The 20410-nt window shown below is 61.0% G+C and overlaps 2 protein-coding genes across 2 annotated transcripts in view; one reads left to right on the top strand and one right to left on the bottom strand.

The window, feature by feature from the left end:
* Positions 1-6707: 6707 nt before the first annotated feature.
* On the bottom strand, positions 6708-11041 carry INO80B (INO80 complex subunit B). Its single transcript, XM_077816112.1, has 5 exons — positions 10885-11041; positions 9849-10044; positions 9351-9469; positions 8617-8792; positions 6708-8222 (listed from the first exon to the last, which is right to left on the bottom strand). Exons 1-5 carry the CDS (start codon positions 10934-10936, stop codon positions 7758-7760), a joined length of 1008 nt encoding a protein of 335 aa, XP_077672238.1. The 5' UTR covers positions 10937-11041; the 3' UTR covers positions 6708-7757.
* Positions 11042-19741: 8700 nt separating this feature from the next.
* Positions 19742-20410, top strand: part of RTKN (rhotekin) — a 31741-nt gene continuing 31072 nt past the window's right edge. Inside the window, exon 1 of the mRNA XM_077814734.1 lies at positions 19742-19852. Coding sequence (XP_077670860.1) covers positions 19742-19852 — 111 coding nt within the window. The remainder of the gene's footprint in view (positions 19853-20410) is intronic.

Raw genomic sequence — 20410 nt, 5'->3', positions numbered from 1 at the left:
GCAATGGGGCAGGCGGGGGTCTGGGGCACTGTGCAATGGGGCAGGCGGGGGTCTGGGGCGCTGTGCCCAGGGCAGGCGGAGGTCTGGGGCACTGTGCAATGGGGCAGGCGGGGGTCTGGGGCGCTGTGCAATGGGGCAGGCGGGGGTCTGGGGCGCTGTGCCCAGGGCAGGCGGGGGTCTGGGGCGCTGTGCAATGGGGCAGGCAGGGGTCTGGGGAGCTGTGCCCAGGGTAGGCGGGGGTCTGGGGCACTGTGCCATGGGGCAGGCGGGGGTCTGGGGCGCTGTGCCCAGGGCAGGCGGGGGTCTGGGGCGCTGTGCAATGGGGCAGGCGGGGGTCTGGGGCGCTGTGCCCAGGGCAGGCGGGGGTCTGGGGCGCTGTGCAATGGGGCAGGCGGGGGTCTGGGGCGCTGTGCCCAGGGTAGGCGGGGGTCTGGGGCACTGTGCCCAGGGCAGGCGGGGGTTTGGGGCGCTGTGCAATGGGGCAGGCGGGGGTCTGGGGCGCTGTGCCCAGGCACTGGTGCTGCACAAGGAGTCAGGGCATGTTTCTGATTGCCCAGGCTGCTCCATGCACAGGGCAGAGCAGAGGCTGGCCAGGGCCAAGTGTCTGCGGCAGGGGGTGGGGATGTCCCTTTTGTTAGCACTTGGCCCAGTGCCCTCTGTACAGGCACTAGGCTCCTGGAAGTGGAGTCACTCACAGACGTCCCACCACTTCCAAACTAGCAGGGTCTGGCTACAGTCTAGTCCCTGTTTCCCCTTCTGGGGCCTTAGGGCAGGCACCCAAACGTAGACCTCTGACCCCCTTCCCTGGGATGTGGGGCCCAGCAGGCCTTGACCCTGCACTCAGTGTCTCAGACTGCCTTGTGTCACTTACAGAGGCTCTCCCCGAGTTCCCTCCAACTCAGGATGTAACAAGGCTGCCCGTGGGAGCCAGCTGAGGTCACTCAATCAGGGTGAACTGCAAACAGAACAGGGCAGACAAACCCCAAAGGCTGGTGGATATTTCAATATTTAGATTTACCAAGCCAGCCCAAAACAGCCTCTGTATCACCTCCCTGGGTACTCAGACGTGCAAACAACGCAGTTCCCTTAAAGTGCCCGGCCTCAGGCCTCCATCCAGACACACATCAAATATATGATGATAAATTCTGACAATCTTACTTCGTCATATCAAAGAAAAGGTTCCCTCAATCCCAGAGGATCAGCCACACACCCAGGTCAAATGATAACTTAGATCTTACCCAAAATACATGCTTATAGCCAATTCTTATTAACTAAACTAAAATAATTATTTTTATTAAAAAAAGAAGAGAGAGAGAGAGTGAGTTGGTTGAAAGATGAATATACAGACAGACTTCAGTTCAATTTCTTGAGGTCCAGTTACATAGCAGAAGTGGTGAGTTTGTAGTTGCCAAAAGTTCTTTTCGAAATAGTCCCTAGGTTATAGTGCAATGTCCATATTCAGGGTGACTCCAGCCAGTGACTGGGGATCTCAATTCTTATGGCTCAGGGTTTCCCCTTCTTGAAACCCAGAGCAGATCTGAGATGAAGAAGGATCGTGTCCCAAAGTTTTTATACATTTCCTGCAGCCTTTTTGGCTTGAGAGAATAAGTGTAAGCTTCTACCTCCCAACCATTCTGGCAATTAGCACAGGGTAATTTATCCCTTAAACAGTTCAGCTACAGGTTATCATAACCTTCAGAGAGACATATAGACAATGATACTATTTCACTCAAGTGTCTTCCTAAATGTTAATATTCCATTTTTGATCTTTGAATCCAAGCTATAGCCATAGACAGGACTTGTTTGCTGACATCACAAGACCTGAGCCAACATCTACTCTTCTATCTCTAACCATGCCGGCTGCATTTCACAGCTCTATTCATTTCCATCTCTTCCTAACCAGTCTTTAAAGTTCGGCCCTGGGTCAGGTCAGTCTGTGAGTTCATTGACTCTTTCTGGCACTGTGTCACCTTTCAATGAGATATTATATTACATTCCTAACATCACAGGGGGCACCTAGTTTGACCCCGGTGCGGCCAAAGGGCAGGAAAGCAAGGCACACAGCCTCAGCAGAGGGATTTCTTAACCCAGCCACTTTACCCAGAAAACCTGGGAGTATTACAGCTCTTTGAAAACAACAGAAAGCCTGAGACATCCATCCCTCCTTCAGAGTCACGCTAGGCAGAGTCCCTTCTGCCCTCTGGCTCATGCAAGCCCTTCTTACAAGTGGCCACAGCCGACCAGCAGAACCCCACTCTTAAACAGGGCCACCACCTCTGTGCCGTGTGCTCCCACGCTGAAGTTCCATCTCCCTTCTGGGCCCTTGTATGGAAAGACTGTTGTTCCATGGGGGTGGGCCAGTAGTTGAGAGTTATACAGAGTGGATGCCTCCTACCCCCATGCATTCTTCATGGGGGCTCTTACTGCTGGTCCCTCTGAGGTGTTAAATACCTTTCCCAGGCAGGGCAGCCACCTAGACTGCAACACAACAGGCTGGGCTGGTCTGAAGTAGTGCGGCCACAGTGCCAATATTTCAGCGAGGCACAGAACACTTCACAAGTTGATACAGGCATATCCCACGCTGCCCCAGCTCCTGTCTTGGGATGGTCATGGCATAGTCAGGACTGGCCCCAGAAAAGCGCTGTCTCCTGAACAGATGAGCTTTACCCTTATTGTAGATTTCAGAGCAGCAGCTGTGTTAGTCTGTATCCACAAAAAGAACAGGAGGACTCGTGGCACCTTAGAGACTAACCAATTTATTAGAGCATGAGCTTTCGTGAGCTACAGCTACAGACGCATCCGATGAAGTGAGCTGTGGCTCACGAAAGCTCATGCTCAAATAAATTGGTTAGTCTCTAAGGTGCCACAAGTCCTCCTTTTCCTTATTGTGCCAGCGGAGTAGAGTTCTCCTCCTCCCAGAGACGTAAGGGATCTCTTACCTTGAACTTGATTTGCAGTCCATGGGAAGCCAGTGCAGAGAACCAAGGACAGACCTGCTGGGCACAGTGCTGGGGAGATGCTTTGCTGTGTTCGGTAGCAGCTGGAGTTTCCTAAAGCTGGTGGCTTCACGCCCAGCGCTGCTGCTTTGCTGTAGTCCAGCTGGGAGGTGACGCAGGCTTGTCTAACCAGGCCCAGGTCACTGGCCACCAGGATGGGACGGCGTCTCCTAGCCAGCCAGAGGGGGTAGAAACCTTTACTTGTGAGTGCTGTTTTGTGAGAGTTCAGTGTCAACGAGGAATCTAGGAGCCTCCTAAACTACAGACTGAACCAACCACTTGTGGGCATGAACTTTCCACTAACGGGGACTACGCCATGGCTGCAAACTGGTCAGAGTGCTTCCCTCTGCCCTCCAGCATCACCTGCGTCTTGCTGGGTTTCAGCTTCCGCCAGCTGTTCCTCGGCCTTGAGCCCATTTCATCCACGCTTGGCGCTAGTGTTGTAGTCGTGCATGATGATGGATAAATAACAGAGCTTTGTCTCACCTGCATATTGCTGTAACCAGCTCACTTCCCATCCCCCTGTGCCCTGTCGCCCGTGGGATACTGCTGTATGGTCGGGCCCAGGGTAAGGCACTCCAATGGTTTGAGTCTTTCCTGAGGAGAGATGGGAATCTGCACCTCCATTGATAGGCCCCTCATCTGGGGAGTCCCACGGGGATCAATTCTCTTGGCTATTAGGAAAAACTTTTGGATATTAGGAAAAACTTTTTCACTAGGAGGGTGGTGAAGCCCTAGAATGGGTTACTTAGGGAGGTGGTGGAATCTCCTTCCTTAGAGGTTTTTAAGGTCAGGCTTGACAAAGCCCTGGCTGGGATGATGTAGTTGGGGATCAGTCCTGTTTTGAGCAGGGAGTTGGACTAGATGACCTCCTGAGGTCCCTTCCAACCCTGATATTCTGATTCTATTATTCTTCCCGCTCCTATTAACATCGACCTGCAGCCAGGTGAACGGGTCAGATGACACAGAATCAGTGCCAGTAATACACAGATGACACAGCACTATTTATCCGTCCCCACACATGACCACAACACTCGCCCCGCTGGACCCACTGCCTGGGTGAGATCAGCTCCTGGCCAAGGAACCACTGGGGGAAGCTGAAACCAGGTTCTCTTTGCCTATAATACAGCCTCGGTCATAGGCGGCAGGTATCACAGGCCAGGGGAGGTTGAGTCTCCCCAAACAGCCCACCCACACTCTACCCCCAGGTACCCTCCTGCTGCGTGCTGGCAGTCTTCCCCTGTGGCCAGGCTGGGGGCTTGTGGCCCAGGCAGCTGGGTCCAGCGCTCTGGGCTGGAGGTGCTCAGGCAGCCTGGGGCTGGGGAACTGGCAGCGGGCAGGGTGGGGGCCCAAGCCTCCTGGAGTTCATATGCCCGCCATGGTCTCAGCGTAGGCTTGGAGGGATTTGGTGACGTCTTTGTGGTGAAATCAGAGTCACGGGTCTCGTTGCCGGGGAGCTGGGAGAGCTCCGGCCACGCCTTAGTGAGGAGATGGTCAGCACAGGGCAGTGGCTGGGCTGTGATGTCCTTGACACTGACAGCTGAACCGCAGAGCAGGGCCCAGGTGTGACCAGCTGGTGGGTGGGAGCAGAGGTGACCTGCGAGCGAGCGTCCAAGGGAAAGGAGTGGGAGACAGGGGCTTCTGCATCTGTGACCTCGTCCCCATGAACGGTGACATGTCCTGGGACAGGTCGAGGTGATCGTCTCTGAGCAGGTCTCGGCGAGCGCTTGTGGGAAGCCTTTGCTGTGTGGTGGTGTTAACGAGCATAAAATCTGTTCGCATTGGCTCTGGTTTCTGTGCTTCGAGGACTTGTTTACCTGAGGTGCCTCTGTGGGATCTGACGTTTGCCACCTGCTGCCTTGTCCAGTTGGGGTCTGTGATGGGCCAAGCAGCCTGAAGGGGCGAGGTGTCACCCAGCCAGGGCTCGGAGCCAGGTCCCTGGAGCCCACCTGGGGAGCACCACCCCTGAAGGACTGCCAGGCTGCACCCCCCCACACACACACACACACAGAGCCAGCTTGGGCCCAGCCCCAGGGCTGCAGCAGCAGCCAGAAAGTGCAGGGGAATCAGCTCTGTATTTAGAAAAGTTTCTGTCCTTCCTCTTTGCAAGGGGCCTTGAAACCAACATAAACTGTTCAGCAGGCCACACCACTGGGGAAGGAGGCCGTAGGACAGGGAGAAGCCCATGAGGAACTTCAGAGCCAGCCAGGGGAAGGGGCAGCACCCTGGCAGCTGGGATCCAGGGCTGACAGATGCAAAGTAAGGCACATTGGAGGGTTTAATCTGACCTCCTCATGCACCTTCTGAGGGCTCAGTTCTTGGGGCAGGACCCGCTGGCAGCGGCTAACAGGCTGTTGGGGTGCAGAGAGACTGAGGGGGAAGGATAACAGGCAAACCGGTCTCGTGGCAGTCGATGAACCGATGGGCTGCCCTGCCCTGGGGTCCAGTTCTGGTCAGGCCAGCTTGGGGAAAAGGACAGAGCAGGGTGCCACTGAAATCAAGATCTCTGCAGGAAGCAGAAAAGGAATGGTCGTGTCACGAGCCCCTCCCCTGCTACCCCCGAGAGGGGATGAGGTTGGTTAGGAAGGACAGGCAGATGGCAGCCGGGGAGAGGCTGAGCTCAAGGCAGACTAGGGAGGAGGCTGAGCTCAAGGTTAGCTCACGAGCGTTAAGGATCCACCTTGTTAACCTGCATCTGCGCCAGGGAGCGGGTGATGGCTGGGGTCAGCTCAGCCCCAGCCATCCCTGAACACTTGGAGACCCTAACTGCGGGACAGGAAGACGCTTCTCCTTTGAACAGGTTGGTCCATAACAGTCCAGCGGGGGCAGGGGGACCCCCTCGCATCTTCCTGCGAAGAGCTGGCCTGCCGCCCCAGAGACAGGAGCCTTGGCAAGGGGGCCAGGTGATCTGCTGCTGTGTGGCCATTCCTAGAGGGGAAGGCCCCAAACCCTCTGATCCTCCCAAAGCTCTGCAGGCGGAAGGGGAGCCTGCTACGCTGGAGGGTAAAACTGTTTGTTCTGAATGCTGGACACACCTGTGTTATTGTAGGGTCCCCATTAGCACCAGGGCTGCCAGCCCTAAACCCGAAAGCTACACCCCAAAAGTTAAACGGACTTTCCATACCAAGTGCTCTGCCCAGGGTCACTGGGGGCCAGCGAGTGGGCACAGGCACTGCCAGCCCAGGACGAGGGGAAGAGTGAGGAATTGCAGCTCCAGGACGAGACTTCATGTGCACAAGAGCGCGACTGTCCTGGGACAAGCTCAGAGCACGAGGTGGGAATCCCAGCCTGGGCCACAGGCCAGAACCCTGCTTCGTGCTTGTCACCAGACACTGGGGCACAGCAGCGGGAGACACGAGAAGAGTGAATGACACTGGGCGAGCGACCCTTGGCTACATCTCAGCTCTGGGATCAAGCCCCACAGCCTCTGCCTTGCCCCACAAGACTTACTGCCCTGGCTGCTCCCCCAGGGGACTAGATGATGAAATCAGGGTGCTCTGGAAACATCCCCTGGGACCTGGTGCGAGGGGCTCTGGAAGTGGGGTGGCCGAGGTCACAGGCTGGGCAGCCTTTCCCCCCTCTGCATGGAGCAGAGACTGGCCTGCTTTCACCAACAGAACCCAAAAGCCCAGAGCTCCCCCACAACCCACCAGCCCAGCCCCGAGATCAAAGAAAGGCTCCCACCGGCCCACATCAGGGAAGCGACAGATGTTTCTTCTGTACTGTGGGGTTTAATGAACGTTACAGGTAACAAACCCCCGGCCCCAAGAAGAGCATGAAGGGGCCCTGCAGGAGGGTGACGAGCAACACCCAGTCTGCCCTGCAGCATCCCACCAGACACGCTCCCACCTTCCCGTGCACAAACATGGTGGTCTGAGCTCCTGAGAGCTGGAGCGAGGAGACAGCGAGCCAGGCCCAGGCAGACATGCCCTGACGGTCTTGGGGCAGCCCAAAGCCCACTCCCTGGAGAAACATCCCATCCCGTCCCCCACAAGCTCCGCCAACTGCTTTGACCCCACTTGACTGCCTCCCTGCATCAATAGTTACAGCGTGGGTGGTACTCCTACTGTCACTCACACATCTCCAAGGGCCTCCCCCGGCCCCACAACACCTGCCCTGGGTGGGAGGGGCGCTCTGAGCACATCCAGAGACTTTCTCCCCAGCCAATGGGGCTGGCTGATTTACGTCTCCTGTACCTGGGCAGAGCAGAGCAAACAGCCCTTCGGTGTATGGGCCCAGTCAGTCCTTCCACTGGCAGCTGGAAGAAACCACCCACAGCCCTCCCTCCCCCAAGCACAGCAGAGCTCAGCACTGCCGGCAGGCAGGCACCGAAGGGTGGGATATGCCTCCTCGTGGCAGGGCCTGGTGACACCACGCAGCCGAGCCCAGTCCCAGCTCGTGCCGTTCCACACCCCTCCCAGTCACCAGGGCGGGTGGGAGAGACACGGGGAGGCCAGGCTGCATGGAGCCTAAGCTGCACGGAGCCTAAGCTGCACTGGGGCCCCCAGGCTGGCCTGGGGCAGACAGGCCCAACCCTGCGGCGACTCTGGGCTCAGACATGACTCAGCTTTCAGGGAATGAGCTAGTCCTAGTAGGGGTCCCAGATGCCAGGGTCCTCAGCTCATAGTCAAAGGGTAGCAGCTGCATCCTGAGCTCATGGAGAGCGAATATCCCCCCTGGTCCTCCCTAGAGGGACACAGGGATCTTCAGCCATGCCCTCGAAGAGGTTGAGCCCGGCAGCAAGGGTCAGCGCCTGGAGCCCTAGCCGACTGCCTCCTGCAGCTGCAGGTTCTTCTGGTAGCAGGCAAAGCTGCAGAGGGGCACGCCGGTGCGTGAGCAGGAGTAACGCTTGCGGTTGGGGCAGCCGCTGACCCCACAGGTGGTGGGTGCGGGCACGGGCGGCAGCGTGCAGGGCAGCAGGGGCAGCGTGACCCCAGGCGGGAAGGACACGGTGATCCGGTCCACGGTGTTGCAGTAGCGGATCATGGGGCACGGGGCCTGCTTGGCCTTGCGCTCCCGCAGCGTCTTCACCTTGGCCTTGTTGGTCTTGGTGAGGCGCTCAATGGTCTGGTTCTTGTTCTCCTCCGCCTTCTTGGCCGCCTGCAGGCGCCGCTTGCGGGCTCGCTCCTCCCGCTTCACCAGCATCTCCTCCGTCATCTCCTTCGCCTTGTAGCCCATGGGCAGCTCCAGGAGCGGCTGGCTCTGTTGCTTGTGCAGGAGAGCTTTCTGCGAGGGGCACAGAGCAAGAGGGACGGTCAGGCTGAGGGGGCTTTCCCCGCTGGGGGAGGGGCTCCAATCCAGCCCCGGCTTGGGGGAGATTGGCTGGCTTTGGGGAGTGTGCAAGTGTCAGGGCCTCCCTGTGCAAGGGAGGCAGGGAGCCCGGCAGGACGTGGGGCTCTAAAGCCCCACGCATGGGAGAGCTTTGGGCACAGGGGATTCTGTGCTACCCTGGCTGCTCTCTGTACCAAGCAGGCTGCTGCAGCCACAACCCCTGCACATGTCTCAGCCGCCGCCCTGTACACATGGGCCACCCACAGCCTTCCTAGGCCACATGGGAGGGAGGGACTGACCCCTACAGCAGCTCCCAGTCTGCACAGCTCAGGCTCCCAGCCCCCCTCACCTGTCTGGCCGTGAGCAGCGACTCATCCACCTCCTTCTTCAGCTCGCCGTTGTCGTCCAGCTCGCCCTTCTCCAGCGCATCCAGCCAGCGCTCCTCCTCCTCGTCCTCGCGGGCAGGGAAGCAGCTCTCCGAGTCCAGGTCCGGCAGGGGCGATGGGTCCAGGTTACTGTCTTCATCTGCGCAGCCCCAGGAGGGGGACACAGTGTTACCACCTGTCCTGGGCCCCCTGTAACTCCCAGTGGTTGGCCTGCTCCCAAGAGACTGTTCTCTCCAGGGGCAGATGCCCAACAGACCCCTACTAGGACCTGGCTTTACACTTCCTCTGGCCCCTGGGCATAGGATCCATCTCTGGCTCCCACCAGGGGAAACCCCAGAGCATGGCAAAGCTCAGCCCTGGCTCCCTGGGCAGCACCCACAGCCTCACTAGCCAAGCCGGAACAGAGTCAAGGGAGCAGCCCAACACGGGGGAGAAGCTGGGGTCCCCCAAAGCTGTTTACAGCTATTTTGTTACTGCCTATGGGAGGGAAACAAGAGCACTCAGAGCTTGGTTGGGCGAATGTAGGATCACCTGATACCTCCCTGCCCCAGGGGCCTCACCCCACCCCAGGGCTCCCCCCAGCCATGCAGCTGCCCCAGGATCCCCTCCCCACCCTTATCGGGGGCTGGGCTTCCTTGCCTGCTGTTTGGGAATGCTGCAGAGCTGTACAGCGAGGATCTCCCCCTTTAGCACTCACCCAGCCAGGCCCGATACTGCTCAATGGGGACCCCCTCCATGGGCTCGTCCTCGTCATCCACGACCATCAGGGGGGAAGGCGAGCGCGGCACCTCGGGGATCACTGTGAAGGTCGGCACACTGGAGAGACAGCCCAGACCCTGCCCGTTAGGTTGGAGCAGAGTTTGCTTGCCCACACAGAGACCCACACTAGGATCTGTGGGCTTGCGTCTACCCGCACAACACCAGCATTGGCCCCTGTAATGGCTCCAGGGCAGAGGGCCCATTGGTCTGGTCTGGGGAGGTGGGAGGCAGGGCGGGGACACAGGGCGAGGGGGGCCTGCTGATCCGATAGGGCCTGAAGGGAGAGACCTGGCTGGTCTGACCCGGGCATGAATCCTGGCCCTGGTCTGGTCACTACAGCGAGTCCTATTTTGAAATATAAGCCTTGGCCCCAAAAATGTCACACATCCCGCCCAGTGCCCCCGTCACCCAGAGCGGACGCTGGGGCTCCCCTTACCTCTTGGTGCCCAGAATCTGCCCACCCAGCTTGATTTTGAGCTTGAGCTGGGGCTTGGGGAGCAAGGGGCTGGACTCCAGGGTCTCGGTGGAGAAGCTGGTTCCCCCGGTCTCGTGGTGATGCCTCTTCTTGTGCTTCTTCTTGTGCTTTTTGTGCTTCTTCTTGTGGGAGCCGGGCCCGCCGGGCTCGTCCTGGTCTGGGGACACACGCAGTCACCTCACCGGCCTGGGGCGTTCCCGGGGAGCTGGGCCACAGGCCGAAGGGATGAGCTGCCTCGACTCCCCGGGGGAGGGGGTGAGACCCACCAGGCCCCTCCCGGCTCCTCTGCCCCCTGTCCCGCTCCCGCCCCAGCTCCTGCTTGGCTGGCTGGGGGCCCCATGGCTGGGGCAGGGAGCAAGCGCAGGCCCTATATAACTCCCAGGTCCCGCTGAGCCCCCCGCCACCCGCCGGTCCCCAGTCCCCGCTCACTTCCCCCCCCAGCGCAAAGGGCCCCAGTCCCTGCCCCCCCCGGGCCCCGGTTCCCGCCGGCCCCCCCGGGCCCCGCCGGCCCCCCGGCCGCTCCCCCCACGCTCCCCCGGGCCCCGGTTCCCGCCCCCCCCGGCCTCTCCCCCCACGCTCCCCCGGGCCCCGGTTCCCGCGCGCTCCCCCCCCACCGGTCCCCGCCCCCACCGGCCGCTCCCTCCCACACACACCCCCCCCCGGGCCCCAGTCCCCGCCCCCCCCGGCCGCTCCCTCCCACACCCTCCCCGGGCCCCAGTCCCCGCCCCCCCCGGCCGCTCCCCCCCGGGCCCCAGTTCCCGCCCGCCAGTCCCCGCTCCCTCCCCCCACCCACCGGTCCCCGCCCCCCCCGGCCGCTCCCCCCCCCCGGGCCCCCCTCCAGACGTTCCCCCCTCGCCCACCGGGCCCCAGTCCCCGCCCGCTCCCCCCGGCCGGCCCCGGCGGCCCGAGCCGTTACTGCTGGGAGAGGGGGGCCCCGGGCCCCAGGGGCCAGCAGCGGCCGGGCGGGGGGGGGCTGGGGACCGCGCTCGCTCCTCACCCGCCTCGGCCCCCTCCATCCTGCCGCCCGCTCGCCGCCACGCCTTGCTCATCGAGCCAGGCTCCGCTACGGGCCGGCAGCCCCGGGAGGGCTATTCCCGACGGACCCGGCTCCGCTTCCGCCCCGCACAGCGCTCAGTCGCGGACCGTTCCCCCGTGGCCAGCGGCCATCTTTGTTCGGGGCGCAGTCCGCCGCTAAAGGGCTCCCCCTAGAAACACGCCCCTGGGCACTTTGTGCCCGGGCCAGAGCAAAGGTCCGGGAGGAGCTGCCCCAGTGGGGCGCGCGGCCTGCGCACTAGTGAGCAGCACCGGGGTCCTACAGCCCCCAAACCCAGCCAGGCTCCGTCCCACTGGCAGCCAGTACAGAATTCCCCCTCCCACGCTGTCCCAGCCGGCAGGAGCCTCCCCCATCCCTGGCTTAGGGGGTGTGACCCATTCCCCCCCCACTCCCCCCGGGGACTGGCAGAGCCTGCTTCCAACACAGCCCGCTGCTGGCGCTGCTCCAGGGCACGTGGGTTTGTTGCTAGGGGGTTGGGGAGCTGCCTCCTGCACATGGGGAGCCACTGAGCTGGTGAAAGGGAGAAGAAGGGACTAGATTGTCAGCTGTTCTATGCTGGTACAGTGCCTGGCGGGAGGGAGTCCTGCTCCGTGATGGGGCCCACACACCACCGCAGCCAAATAATAAGTAACGATAAAAGGGCACTGGACTGGGACAAGGGATCAGGTGGGATTCCCACCTTGGGACTTAGGAGTTCAATTCCTGGCTCTGTCCAAGACTCCCTGTGTGACCTCGGCTAAGTCATTTAGACTCACTGTGCCCCAGTTCCCGCCTGTGCAATGAGGGTAGCCCTGGCCTGCCTCCATTGTGAGGCTCATATCATTCTGATAGGGCCCGGGGAAGTGCTTAGATAGAGAGAAGGGCAGCAGAAGGCACAAGTCTCCCCACCCCGCAGGCAGAGGCCCTAGGAATAGGGTGAGCAGATTTGCAAAGAGGACTGTAGTGGGGGAGAAGGGGCATGGAGGGCAGCCAGTGCAGTGCACGTTTTCACTGGGTGTGCACTGGGGGGGCCAGCGGCTTCTCTAGCATTGGAAGGAGTGGGGGCAACGCAACTGGGGGTCCATGCACAGAAGCGTCTGATTTCACTGCCTTAAGCAGCTAGTGACATGAGGGGAAGGATGGTCCCGGGCTTTGGGCATTAGCCTGTGAGGCCTGGGGTCAAGTTCCTGCTCTGCCCCAAACTCCCTGTGACTTTGGTACGTCGCTTGGTCTCCCTGGGCCTTGGTTCCCACCTGTAAATGGGGGGAAGAGCGTGAGGATGAATTTGCTAAGAAGATTGCAGGGTGGCCAGCTGCCCAGTAATGGAAATGAGGGGCATTCGTTCATCCTGCCCATGAACCAAGGGTCTCCCTTGGCCACACGCTGTCCCCACGTCTGCTTGATGCAGTGTTGTCGGAATGGAGCTGTGCAAAGAGACCCAGCATTTCTAGTAGGTGTTGACGCTTCGGCCTTCCTGGGGCAGTGCGTCTGCACTGGGCATAGGCCCTCCCGTGCAAGGGTCAATCTCCTGCCCCCTTACTGCTGACTTGCTTGTGATCATTGGTCCTTCCCCCAGGTCTTGTGTTGCCTGATTACATCCATCCCAGAGGGTCCAAAGTCTCCCCATGCACACTCCTAGCTCCCTCCCTTGCTTCCCATCCAACACAGGCAAAGTCCCTTCCACCCTCCTGCTCTGACGCACTGGATAAAGGGCCAGCGCTCCCTCAGTGTGTCCCATGTGTGCCGCTGCCAGGCCAGATGCCAGATCTTGCCCAGGCTGTGGGCATTAGCTAAGGACTGGCAGTATCATAGCTGGAGCCCAGTGCTTGCTGGGCACAGGCCCACCGGCTGTACAACACTAGGCATGTTCCCAATATTGCAGAAATCCCCACGCATACAATTTTGTTAATTTGCAGGGGTGGCTGCTCCGAGGATTTTCCATCAAGGCACTGAGATTGGAACCATTAGCCTCCAGGCCAGCCTCACACAGCAATCTGCCCCTTCCTCACCTCCCAGGAATTCACAGCCCTTAACTCTGATGGTGAAGATCCCCCAAATTAGGCACAATTAGTTAAGGGTGCAGGTGATTAACCACTCCAACAAACTCCCAAGGGAGGTGGGGGATTCTCTATCTTTTGATGGCTTCAAAGCCAGACTGAATACCTGTCGCAGATCCTCCTGCACCCCCAGCCTGGCCACCCATTAGGACTGTTGTGAGAGGAATCCAGGTCTCTGTGCTCTGGATACCCTGGGGTGTGCTATGCTTCTGGGGCCTGGAGTCCCGCCACTGCCCCAATCTCAGGGTCCTTAGGCACATTCTCCAGGTGCAGACTCTCTGGGTGTTGAAACCTGCTGTCGAGCACTTCTGGGTGCAGCACCAACCCTTCAGACTTCCCGGGACTTAAACACACCCCTGCCCCAAACTCCACCCAAAGGTGTGACGGTTCTGGTCAGTTTCACTCTCGGGGCAAGTGGTAGTTGTGAAGCAGTCAACACACGCTCACACTTTGCACAGTCTAACACATTTATTCTCTTTTATACTTAATCATGGAAAGCACAGGAGAGCACAGATCATACAAAGCAATAAACACTAAATGCACGCCCCTGCCTCAGTTTCCTCACCACTCCAGGGCATTCTCTGGGCTAGGGCATGAGTCCCTTGGGTTGTCCAGAATTACTGGGGCCATCTGGGCTCAGGAAAACCTGCATGCCTCTGCTGCCCCAGGAAGCTGCTCTCTGCTGGGTGATCTCTCGCTCCTGGACTGAAGAAAAGATGCCCCCCTGGCATGTCCCTGACTGTGTGTTTCTTGATTTAACCTCCCCTTGGTCACCTGGTCTCTTTTGCATCCAATGAAGTGAGCTGTAGCTCACGAAAGCTCATGCTCAAATAAATTGGTTAGTCTCTAAGGTGCCACAAGTCCTCCTGTTCTTTTTGCAGATACAGACTAACACGGCTGCTCCTCTGAAACCTGGTCTCTTTTGTTCTACTCCTGGTAAGTTTCCACGGCTCCTCCCTTCCCCCCTCCCCAGAGGAACCTGCTGAACTAGGCTTTCTAAGGATGCTGATGATTTTTGGAATAACCTTTGTGAGGTCGAAGTGCCGCGTCCACATTGTTTCTCTTTGTGCCTGTCGGGGGGGGGGATGGTCGGGGGGGCGGGGTATAGGTGTCAGGCCCTGCCCGCGGGCCTGGAGCCGCACACCTTACTGCTGACACGGCAGATTTCCGTCACACAGCTCCACAAGCGCAATCCGAATGTGTACCTGGTACGTCCTTAGCCCCAGGTCCTCACCAGGCAGGCCTGTGCGACACAGGAGGCCAGGCGAGATGCGCGAACGGTCCCCGAAACGCTCCGGTGGGTGTCAGCCTGTGAGCGGCTGTGCCAGGCTGAGTCGCAGCGATTCACGCACAGGTGGAGCTCACAGGGCGAGCTGGCACGTCTTTTCAGTCAAACCAGGTCATGACTCAAGAGACGACACAGACAGACGGACGGACGGATGGATGGGGCAGCATGAGGAACCAGCGAGGCAAGGCAGGCCAAGCACTGCTCTCAGCTAAGGCTTGTCAAGTTTTGTACGAGCACCAGGGCAAAGGCGAGTTGAATGGGGGGACTCAGAGGGCAGAGCGCCCCTCCCCTCCCACCCCCCAGCACTGTGCCTAAACTGCCCGGGAGGGGAGAACGCCCCCTACTGGACCCCTCCCCCACACTGCCGGAAGCACCTTGGATTGTCCCTGGAGTTGCCCATCCAGGCACTGACCCAGCCTAGCTGGTGAGATCTGAGACACTCACAGCCCAAGGCAACCTGGCAGCTTATACAGCCCCGGAGCCAGCTGCTGTCGGTGTAATGGTCCAGCCTTCGCCTGCCCTCCCCGTTTGTGCGCAGGGGGTTGTGAAATGCAGGGGGTGAGCCGAGTGGGCAGGGCTAGCGCAGTGCTGGGGGTGGGGGTGGGGGGTGGTTTCTGCTCCTCCCAGCCCAGGATGCTGGATTTTCCCCTCCATGGCTGGTATCACAGGGGGCCTATTCAGGGAGAGCTTTTTCCCCCCAGGGGTTTCACAGCTTTGTGGAGCTGCCGTGTGGCCCCATCACTTAGCCAGCAGGAGGAGCTGTGGGCAGGAGGCAAAGAAAGGGAATAGCCCCTGAGGCCAGAATTTCTAAAGATGCCCTATTTCACCATGTTCCTTTCTCTCCCTGGCAGAGCTAAGCTCATGCCTGGGAGCCCTGGCATGGCTGATCCTGACAATTGCTGCCCAGGAGCATCCAGTCCTCTCGGAACCCCGTTAAACAATTTGTTTCAGAGAGAGCCTGCGGCAGTGAGTTCCACAGGTTAATGATCTATCACTGTGAGCTGGCAGGGTCAGCAACACAGCCCCGCTGCAACCAACCATCACCCAGGGAGCTGTCCTCCCCAGGGGCCCCCCAGGCTTCCGGAGGGCTCAACCCTCCCCACCCCTGCCCCACTGCCAATACTGTTTCTGTTGCAGTGGGTGTGTGGGCCAGAGCCAGGGTCAGGCCCCATTGTGCAGGGGGCTGCACAGACCCAGAGGCACAGTCTCTGTCCCAGAGAGCTCCCAGGCGAACTAGAGTAAAGGCCAGAAATGGGTGGAGCGAAGGATGGCCGGGTCGGGGGCTCTCCATGCAGCTCGGGGAGAGCCACCCAGGCTGGTGTGCGCTGCTCCAGGCCCCTCAGCCCCGGAGAGAGAGGAAGTGCAGGGAGCTCAGAGAAGCGCCACAGAGCCGCGGAGGTTGGGTCACTGCCCGAGGACAGATTAAAGGAGCTAAATCTGTCTGGCTTGGCACAGAGGGGAGCTGCGAAGAGTGAGCAAACATGTGAAGTGGGTGGGTGGAAATAGGAACTGTGGTGTGTGCAGACATAGGGCATGTCACGTGTGCAGACGTGGTGTGTGTACAAAGCTCTTTGTGTGTGTGTGTATCAGGGTGTTACACGCGGGTATGTCCCCGTACACACACACGGGGCGTTTGTGTGCTGGTGCCAGGCCTTCTAGTCTGGCACTGCAGGGAGGAGGAGTGGGACAGGGGGCCCCACCGAGCCACTCCAGCCATTTCGGGAGGGGGGACAGGGGCACAGGGCTGTGCAACCTTGGGCAGAGCCAACCCAGGAATCAGCCCACTGGGGCCACAATGTCTGGGCCAGTTCCATAGCCGAGTGTGCAGGGGGGGCAGTCACCAACAGACACACACTGCTGTACACACATGCATGGGTGTAGCAGGCATCCGTCTACGCGCACAGGCATGCAGGTACACACAGGCCCCCATCCTGGCGTGCACCCCCCGTGCACTCACATGGGAACACACACAGGTACCCTGGCACACCCACACACGTACGTCCCCCTCACGATGACACACTCACCCCCCGTGCACTCACATGGGAACACACACAGGTACCCTGGCACACCCACACACGTACGTCCCCCTCACGATGACACACTCACCCCCCCGTGCACTCACATGGGAACACACACAGGTACCCTGGCACACCCACACACGTACGTCCCCCTCACGATGACACACTCACCCCCCGTGCACTCACATGGGAACACACACAGGTACCCTGGCACACCCACACACGTACGTCCCCCTCACGATGACACACTCACCCCCCCGTGCACTCACATGGGAACACACACAGGTACCCTGGCACACCCACACACGTACGTCCCCCTCACGATGACACACTCACCCCCCGTGCACTCACATGGGAACACACACGGGTACCCTGGCACACCCACACACGTACGTTCCCCTCACAATGACACACTCACCCCCCCGTGCACTCACATGGGAACACACACAGGTACCCTGGCACACCCACACACGTACGTCCCCCTCACAATGACACACTCACCCCCCCATGCACTCACATGGGAACACACACAGGTACCCTGGCACACCCACACACATACGTCCCCCTCACAATGACACACTCACCCCCCCGTGCACTCACATGGGAACACACACAGGTACCCTGGCACACCCACACACGTACGTCCCCCTCACGATGACACACTCACCCCCCCCGTGCACTCACATGGGAACACACACAGGTACCCCTGGCACACCCACACACGTACGTCCCCCTCACGATGACACACTCACCCCCCGTGCACTCACATGGGAACACACACAGGTACCCCTGGCACACCCACACACGTACGTCCCCCTCACGATGACACACTCACCCCCCGTGCACTCACATGGGAACACACACAGGTACCCTGGCACACCCACACACGTACGTTCCCCTCACAATGACACACTCACCCCCCCGTGCACTCACATGGGAACACACACAGGTACCCTGGCACACCCACACACGTACGTCCCCCTCACAATGACACACTCACCCCCCCATGCACTCACATGGGAACACACACAGGTACCCTGGCACACCCACACACATACGTCCCCCTCACAATGACACACTCACCCCCCCGTGCACTCACATGGGAACACACACAGGTACCCTGGCACACCCACACACGTACGTCCCCCTCACGATAACACACTCACCCCCCGTGCACTCACATGGGAACACACACGGGTACCCTGGCACACCCACACACGTACGTCCCCCTCACAATGACACACTCACCCCCCCATGCACTCACATGGGAACACACACAGGTACCCTGGCACACCCACACACGTACGTCCCCCTCACAATGACACACTCACCCCCCCGTGCACTCACATGGGAACACACACGGGTACCCCTGGCACACCCACACACGTACGTCCCCCTCACGATGACACACTCACCCCCCCGTGCACTCACATGGGAACACACACAGGTACCCTGGCACACCCACACACGTACGTCCCCCTCACGATGACACACTCACCCCCCCGTGCACTCACATGGGAACACACACAGGTACCCCTGGCACACCCACACACGTACGTCCCCCTCACAATGACACACTCACCCCCCGTGCACTCACATGGGAACACACACGGGTACCCCTGGCACACCCACACACGTACGTCCCCCTCACGATGACACACTCACCCCCCGTGCACTCACATGGGAACACACACAGGTACCCTGGCACACCCACACACGTACGTCCCCCTCACAATGACACACTCACCCCCCCCGTGCACTCACATGGGAACACACACAGGTACCCTGGCACACCCACACACGAACGTCCCCCTCACGATGACACACTCACCCCCCGTGCACTCACATGGGAACACACACGGGTACCCTGGCACACCCACACACGAACGTCCCCCTCACGATGACACACTCACCCCCCGTGCACTCACATGGGAACACACACAGGTACCCCTGGCACACCCACACACGTACGTCCCCCTCACAATGACACACTCACCCCCCGTGCACTCACATGGGAACACACACGGGTACCCCTGGCACACCCACACACGTACGTCCCCCTCACGATGACACACTCACCCCCCGTGCACTCACATGGGAACACACACAGGTACCCTGGCACACCCACACACGTACGTCCCCCTCACAATGACACACTCACCCCCCCCGTGCACTCACATGGGAACACACACAGGTACCCTGGCACACCCACACACGTACGTCCCCCTCACGATGACACACTCACCCCCCCGTGCACTCACATGGGAACACACACAGGTACCCTGGCACACCCACACACGTACGTCCCCCTCACGATGACACACTCACCCCCCGTGCACTCACACGGGAACACACACAGGTACCCTGGCACACCCACACACGTACGTCCCCCTCACGATGACACACTCACCCCCCGTGCACTCACATGGGAACACACACGGGTACCCTGGCACACCCACACACGTACGTCCCCCTCACGATGACACACTCACCCCCCCTTCCCCCCGTGCTCCTTCCCACAGGCCCCCATGTGCTGTCTCACTGTCCCATTGTCCCCTCTGCAGGCCTGGCAGTGACGCAGGCTCCTGCCAACTCTCTGCAGGGGCTCCCGGTGCCTGCTGCCGCCTAGCTCCGCAAGGCCCTTCCCCAGCCTGGCAGCCAGCCTCGGCCCGCCCCAGGGGACTCTGGTCAGAGATCCCCACCCTAGGGAACCAGCACCCCGGGGCCAGCCACACCAGCTGGCTTCATGATTCTCTCTGTGCCCGCCTGGGGAGGCCTGGATGGTTCCTTATCAAAGCAGCCTGCTCCTTGATATCCACGTGTGCGGGGCTGCAGCGCTGCCCGCCCCCGCCAGGTGCCGCCCGGTTCGGTTCGGTTCGGGGCTGCAGCGCCGCCCGCCCCCGCCAGGTGCCGCCCGGTTCGGTTCGGTTCGGTTCGGGGCTGCAGCGCTGCCCGCCCCCGCCAGGTGCCGCCCGGTTCGGTTCGGTTCGGGGCTGCAGCGCTGCCCGCCCCCGCCAGGTGCCGCCCGGTTCGGTTCGGTTCGGTTCGGGGCTGCAGCGCTGCCCGCCCCCGCCAGGTGCCGCCCGGTTCGGTTCGGTTCGGGGCTGCAGCGCTGCCCGCCCCCGCCAGGTGCCGCCCGGTTCGGTTCGGTTCGGGGCTGCAGCGCTGCCCGCCCCCGCCAGGTGCCGCCCGGGGGCGGAGGGGCGGAGTTTGACTCGAAGTTTTGAGCCGAGAGTGAACTTTCCCTTGGGAATCGGGAGTGGACCTGGGACTGAGCGCGCAGGTCCGGCCCGGGGCAGTGAGCTCGGAACCGAACCAGTGGGGACCGGGCCGGGGTAGCACGATCGGAACCGGGACCGTAGGCTCCCCGTTCGCCCACCCGCTGTGGGTTGCAACCCAGACCGCGGCGGCTCCGATCCCCCAGAGATTTGGACCGGGCCGGTCCCGGCTGCGCCAGGATGTTCTGCCGGAACCACCGGAGCCGAGTGACCGTGGCGCGGGGCTCAGCCCTGGAGATGGAGATCCGGAGGGGCCGCTTCAGGCTCAGCCTCCTCGGGGACACCCCCCAGGTAGGAATCGCCCCCGCCCGCCATGCACCGCCGCAAGCCCCCGCCAGCCCCGAACCCGCGCTGCCTCCAACACCCGGGGGGCGCCGGGGTCCCCCGCTTCTCCCTGCGCCTCGCCCGTCTCCGCCTCCTCCTCCCCCGGTCTCCAGCTCTCACCGGCGTCGGCGCCACGCTCCGGCCCGGGGGCTGCCGCTGCCGGCCTGGGCAGCTCTGGGGCCGGGAAGTTTGAGGGACCCTCCCTGGGCTTTTGGGGCTCCCCAAACAGACGTTGTTGTGGCCCCATAGCCCCTTAGTGCAGCGCTGAGCATTGGGGTCAGCACTGCCAGGGGAGAGCGCCCCCTAGAGAGCCCCCTGTCCCTGCCCCACAGCCCCCTAGTGCAGCGCTGAGCATTGGGGTCAGCACTGCCAGGGGAGAGCGCCCCCTAGAGAGCCCCCTGTCCCTGCCCCACAGCCCCCTAGTGCAGCGCTGAGCATTGGGGTCAGCACTGCCAGGGGAGAGCGCCCCCTACGGAGCTCCCCATGCCTGCCCCACAGTCTGGGTTGCTGGGGTCAGCTGGGTCT

This window comes from Eretmochelys imbricata, chromosome 4, assembly GCF_965152235.1.
Source record: "Eretmochelys imbricata isolate rEreImb1 chromosome 4, rEreImb1.hap1, whole genome shotgun sequence".
Lineage (NCBI taxonomy): Eukaryota > Metazoa > Chordata > Testudines > Cheloniidae > Eretmochelys > Eretmochelys imbricata.
Note: the sequence above shows the minus strand (reverse complement) of the source record. Positions and strands in the feature narration are given on the sequence as shown.

What these genes read in the sequence shown, in the direction of transcription:
- INO80B (XM_077816112.1), bottom strand. Translation starts at nt 10,936, where the DNA reads ATGAGCAAGGCGTGGCGGCGAGCGGGCGGCAGGATGGAGGGGGCCGAG. An exon ending in GCAGTATCGGGCCTGGCTGG is followed by an intron (nt 8,793 to 9,350) that starts GTGAGTGCTAAA and finishes GGGGCTGCGCAG; the next exon opens with ATGAAGACAGTAACCTGGAC. An exon ending in CGCTGCTCACGGCCAGACAG is followed by an intron (nt 8,223 to 8,616) that starts GTGAGGGGGGCT and finishes TGCCCCTCGCAG; the next exon opens with AAAGCTCTCCTGCACAAGCA.